Source organism: Fulmarus glacialis, unplaced genomic scaffold (assembly GCF_000690835.1).
Source record: "Fulmarus glacialis isolate BGI_N327 unplaced genomic scaffold, ASM69083v1 scaffold18254, whole genome shotgun sequence".
Classification (NCBI taxonomy): Eukaryota; Metazoa; Chordata; class Aves; order Procellariiformes; family Procellariidae; genus Fulmarus; species Fulmarus glacialis.
In genome coordinates, this window is record NW_009207625.1 from 3674 (window position 1) to 9598 (window position 5925).

Here is a 5925-nt window from a genome sequence, read left to right on the forward strand (position 1 = left end):
TTTTCCATATCATCTGTGTTGTCAAGACAAAGTTGTCTTCCCCTTCAATCGATCAATACACATTTTCACTTAACTTCTTTATGATACTTTCATACTTTTAAAATTCCTTCTTGTTACCCTATATGTCTATTGCTAGTTTTAGCACCAGTTGAGCTTTGGCCTTTCTGATTTAATGGAAATAAAGGATGAAAATAAGCCATGTCAAACAGTGAGTATTTTATGTAACAAATATTTATATGGATTTTTCAGGAGCTGGTGATTCTGAAGACCGCCCAGTTATCATGGCTCATGCTACTGTTTATGTGGGTTTTACTGTTCCTCAATTACTGAGAGGTGCTAGCAGAATTTTTCCCACTCATCCTGCATTGGTGGTGTTGAGGCACTCTGCTTTTTGTTACTGCACAACGAACGGGTAGGTTATCTATCTGCAAATGCTGCTCTTTTTTTTTAAAGAGAATGTCATGATAACACTGTCAAAATGAAGCTGACGAATGATTATAGACCTATAAATACTTATTTAACTCCCAGTTGTATATGTATATTTAATTCTTATTTAGATTTATGTCACCTGGAATGTAGACTGGATTACACTGGCAAATTGTTATGTTAATAGAAATTCATATCAGTAAGGGACAGTAGCACAGTTTTCAAAATGGCAATTCTCTTTCTTTGCTTTTTGTTGCAGCACAATAAAATCAAAGAGGAAAATGGATCATTTAGAGAGGACAGCAAATAATTTTCGCCAGGAGGTTAGTGTTGTGTTCTTTAGGATGTAATTTTTTTTGGTGTGAAGAAACTGGATAATTGTATTTGATTCTTAGGCTTCATTTTCTCTTCTACTGGAGTCTGTTTTACTTCTTTTGCTCCTCCTTTTTCCTATTTGATATTGTTGTAAAGTAGGTCTATTTTGTGGTCAGTGGGTGAAATGTAATGAGTTATAAAAACTGTTGGTGACATGTGATGCTGTTTATGTTGGACAAGAAATTTAATGCAATTCTGGTAAAGTGTGGATTATGGTAAGTAATGAAAGCACACCAATACCCATCATCTCTACACAGGCTTCTCAGATTTTTATGGGTTTCTACAATTCTGATTCCAATTTGAGATTAAAAAATGTGGAAAATGTCCTTTTATAACACAGGAGGTAACATAAAAAGTGTAGAAATTTTAAAGGGCGTAAAAATATCCTTGTAAAAAGGATCTTAGTTTGTATCTATTTTAATTCACAAGAACAAGGAAGATAGAGCATGGTTCTCCATCAAAATCCAGAAATGCTTATTCTGGATCTGAGTTTTGTGTAGTGAGCATTCTTTTTCATAATGTTCAGAGGTGAACATACTCATGTAGGTATTTCTTTTCTGTAATTAGCTAAAGTAGATATTTTGAAATTTTTAAATACTGGGAGAATATGACTTCAGTTCTCAAAAACTTCACTAGTGAAACAGTTCTGCATTTTTCTTAGTCTTTTCAAAAGTACAGCATTTTTTTGACTGAAAAATCCCATCTTTAATTCCCAGGAGTTGGGAAATGGTGCCCAATTTTTCTCCATTGTTCAGTTTGCTTCTCTCAGTCTTGAGCAGCCGTTCATGACAGGCCAGTCCTGCATGTATCACACAGCAGAACAAAACTGTATGTTCTCAAACACACTACACAGATGTTAATATGCATATTTGTGCATAATTAAGTCCTTCTCTAGGTTTTTCCCTAACTACAGTTGAGAATAAGTGACAGGCCAAGTGGATTCTTCTCAAAAGGAAGCTGGGTGGAGGGGATATATAGAACCCCAAAACTGAAGATTCGGCAGTTGTGACATAGGCTGTAGATGGATGAGACAAATGCAAGCTCGTTCTGCCTGTTCCCAGAGCTGTCAGGGTGTGAGCCAGCTTTGGGAACCACGTGTCTCGGAGCTGTGCCTCAGCTATTCACACCTAATGTCAGCTCTTACCTGAGTGCAGATTAGCATTGCTTGTGGACATACAGCTGCTCAGATCCAATTTACGCCAGATTAACTCGGTACATGGACAGAATGAGTATAGACACAGGTACAGACAGATGCACATTCTTCTTTGCTTCTGACATGAAAAAATGATTGCACTTTTGAGTTTTGCAACCATGTTTTTTTTTATCTTGGATATTTCTGATTGCTTGGCTTGCTTACTTTTTCTGCCCAACATAAATGCTGGGTAGCTGGAAATATGTGGAAAATGGGTACTTATGAGGTGTTGGAAGCTCTGAGGTGGTACAGGGAACTGTGTAAGGTCTGAGGAAGAGCAGGAAGCTGTATGGGATAGGTGAAAGAGAAGGGCTCAGTTCTGCTACGGCACATTCTCTGCATATCAGAGGGTTATGCTGTTTCTTTTTTTAATGCTTGATTTATTCTTTGTTACTTTATTTCTGACCACTTTAAAATAAGTTTATTTTAAATGCTCTGCTTGGTTTTAAATTCCATATAATCAGCAGCTGGCTTCCCTCAGTCTGTATTGCCTTATTTGGCCATTTCAGTCCTGTAGAAAGATGAAAGAATCATAGGTCTGTGTTGCATTAGTCTGCATGCTACACGGTATTGCCTGTTGAAGAGTGGTAATGTGAAGAACCAGGGCAAGAAAAAGTGCCTAACACTTTCTTGAAATACAATGGCAAAATCTGGAGTCCTGTGTCCTCCTTCCTCTCACTGCAGCCTTGCTCTGGGTCAGTCGGATACTCTTGTGATGGCCCAAAATACTGGTTGAATGTCTTTGATCACCCTGACTCAAATTCAATTTTTGTAATAACTTTATACTGATTAAAAATTAAATTTCCAGTGCTCTGTCAGGTATCAGCCAAAGAACAAATTAGGGAGCGTATTGAAGAGTAAAGAAGGGAATGAAGAAGATCCAAACTTAATGTCCATTTCCTGCACTTAAGGTTTTTCCATCAGAACGATCATTTAAGACGTGTCTGACGTTTCTCTTGTTAGTTTAGAGTGATTGCATTCCCCATTTAATACAGTCTGCTAAAGTGGAAAAGAAATGTATGCTACTTTATTTTAAATTGGCAAATGTCCTGCTGTTTAATGGGACAGTGGACGTGTTCAGATGTTGCTTTACGAATAAATTAATTTCCTGCCATGTGTTTTAAATTAGAGCTTAGTTGCTTAAAGTTTAATTTTTTTTATCTGTTTGATCTTATACAAATGAGAAATGGTAGAGTTTTGGTGGTATTATTAGTATTTCCTAGTGTGGTAAATGACATCAGCATTTTTTATCAGTAAAATCTGTATATTAGCCTGTGTAGAAAATATTTAGGGCATTACTTTCTTTGTAGAGGAAAAAGGTTAATAATTATAACTCAAAAATACCTGAAGAGGAAGGGCAAGGAGGGGAGGGGATGAAAATCCATGTTGTACTGATGGGCATCAGAGAGTTTAAGTGGGGAGCTCCTCCCCAATGGTGCTGTTGCAAAATCTGCTTTTCATTTAGAAAAGCATCATTTTTCTTTTTTTTTTTTTTTAATCTCTTTAAAAGTGGTATCAACTATGGCTGTTACATCCCTTCCCATCTGGTTGCCAAACAAAAACTCTTCTGTTAACTAGCAATGAATGTTTGTGTCGCTGTTTCCCTGTGTTCATAGATCACGTATGTGGTCAAATGGGTATGTGTCTAAAAGCAGTAACACAAGGTTTGTTGGTTTTATTTCATTAATGCATAATCTTTCAGTAATGCATTTAATTACTTAATACTAGATACAGATCCAGAATTCTCCCTGGGACTTCAGTAGCAGCTGATCTTTTATAAGTTTCCTTTGTCAGTCTTAATATCAGAGATCTTTTTACTTTGTTGCTGGAAAGATACAGGAGTGTTTGCCTTGTATAGATGTCAAAAGAATCTGAAAAGTGGTAACTAGCAATCACTTCTCTTTATCGTTATGTTCTCTTCAACTGAAATAAAATAAGTTTGTATATAATCTTAGAATAACCCTGACAAAAGTGACAGACATGGTGGACTGTGAGTAGGAAACTGTTTCTCCGTTCAGTGTCGATGTAAATGAACCAATTTTTGTTTCTATACCCCAGTGAAAAAATACTGGTGCTTTAGGTAATGAAATGCTGCAGGTAACATGCGAAGCGATAGATACCTCATGCGCAGATTCTTGAGTGCTTTTGCTGCAAATGATATCTACGTAACACAATGGCTTATTTTCCTTTCGTTAGGTAATTTCACAAGCAAAAGTGTGTGGAATCACCAATGAATCAGAGACAGTCAAAAGACTTCGTTTGGCTATCGCAAATAAAGATTTTACTTTCAAAGCAGGACAGTGGTAAGATCTTCTGATATTTGAGGGGAAAATTACTAGCAGAAGTCCACTATAACAAAATGTTAAAAGGCCTCTGATACTTAAGCCGTGGAAAAAATAGTTAATTTATATAATATGATGTTTTATTTTAGGGTGCTGTGTGAAATAGCTGATATTTAGCGTAATTTTAAAATAGCTGCTATTAAGTGTGCTAATATTAATTTTAAAAGGGCAAAAATCTGTATTCTTTAAATGTTCGGTTTGGTTGTTTTGGTATTTTCCTCTGGTTTATGTAAATTACACTGTTTTTTCAAGAGTCCTTTGAAGTACACTGCACTTTATTTTGCAAGCTGTCTTCACTGTCTTTATTTAGTAGGTATCTTTACAGTGGAGCCGAGACTGCTGATGATTTGCAAGTTACTTAGTTTTGGTTTATAATTAAATCAGAATTGTCTGTTAACTTTTATTTCTTCCACTAGAAGTTTCCACTCTGAAAATAAAGCCTGTTAGGTCAGATTAATATATAAATACAGATAGACAAACTTGAAAATAAAAAACCATGAATTATTAAGCCTTTGAAATAATTAGCTGTTTGTTTAAGCAACCTTACAGCTTTTTTTTCAGGGAAATAGTGGATTTTCACGTTTGTCTTCTTTCCTTTTTAAAAATACTCCCATTCAATCACTTTTTTTTTTCTTTTAAAAATTAATTTAAAACTAGGAGTAGTTGCTTTTGACATTGGTCATTTAAATGTTCTTAAACTTTTTATTGGCGTAGGCCATCTGAAAGTGGTTTTGCTAGAATCAAAGTATAGCTGCTAGGGTATTAACAGCATATGTTACTCATGTAGTGTTAATATGCTGGCTTTTAAATTTAGACCCAGAACACAAGATGTTGATTGCAATAATTTGTTTGTGGAGTAATTTGCTGCAGTTTTTGCACATGTGCAGTGACTCATATTAAATTCTTGCTTGCCAGTACTTGGAAAGTGCATTTACCCTCCAAAAATGTTTTAGAAATTATCATGCTGAGAACTGAAAGCTTTAATTATAATTACTCTTTTTCATTTTCTTCTTCCTTGAAAGTATTCTAATGCTATTGTAAGGGATACAACAACTTTTCTATACTTGTAGCTATAAACTGTGGTTGCATTTTTTGATGAGCAGTACAAAACACCAGGCCACAATTTCCTGAGCAGAAAAGGCTAACTTGTTAGAATTTGCTATAGGAAGATGTTGCAGCCAAAGATTGTCACTAAAATGTATGTATTTTTTGAAAGTGTTCCAGTTATCAAGTTTTTCGGAAGCAAAAGTGAATTTGTTTTGCAAGCATGCTGGCAGATATTGGTCTTTATCTGACTTCAAGTAATAATGAAGAGATTTGTTGCTGTTACACATTTTGATTTATTAAAACATGCATTGAGGTATATGCATGTTATAAATACTTTGAAGAAGTAGCTTTATGGTTTTAATGTTTCTGATCTCTTCCTCCAGCAATTGCTAATGGTTGTTCTTTTCTTAAAGATTTGGCTTAGGTAGCCTTTAAAAGGAGGGAAATGAAAAACCACCATAAGATCTCTGTTTTACATCTTTTTGCGCCTCTCCTTGTTGTGGGTTTATATAGTTTTAGGTTTTTTTTTCTTTTTTTCCCTAC

At 35.2% G+C, this 5925-nt stretch overlaps 1 protein-coding gene across 3 annotated transcripts in view; it reads left to right on the forward strand.

The window, feature by feature from the left end:
• Positions 1-249: 249 nt before the first annotated feature.
• The window catches only part of OXNAD1 (oxidoreductase NAD-binding domain containing 1), a 15204-nt gene continuing 9528 nt past the window's right edge, over positions 250-5925 (forward strand). Inside the window, exons 1-3 of one of the 3 annotated variants that reach the window (XM_009576198.1) lie at positions 255-412; positions 686-749; positions 4190-4296. In XM_009576198.1, the coding sequence (XP_009574493.1) occupies positions 282-412; positions 686-749; positions 4190-4296 (302 nt within the window). In that variant the 5' untranslated portion in view covers positions 255-281. Of the gene's footprint in view, positions 413-685; positions 750-4189; positions 4297-5925 lie in introns of all 3 variants that reach the window. The other 2 variants (XM_009576199.1, XR_683505.1) reach the window with 2 other exon arrangements.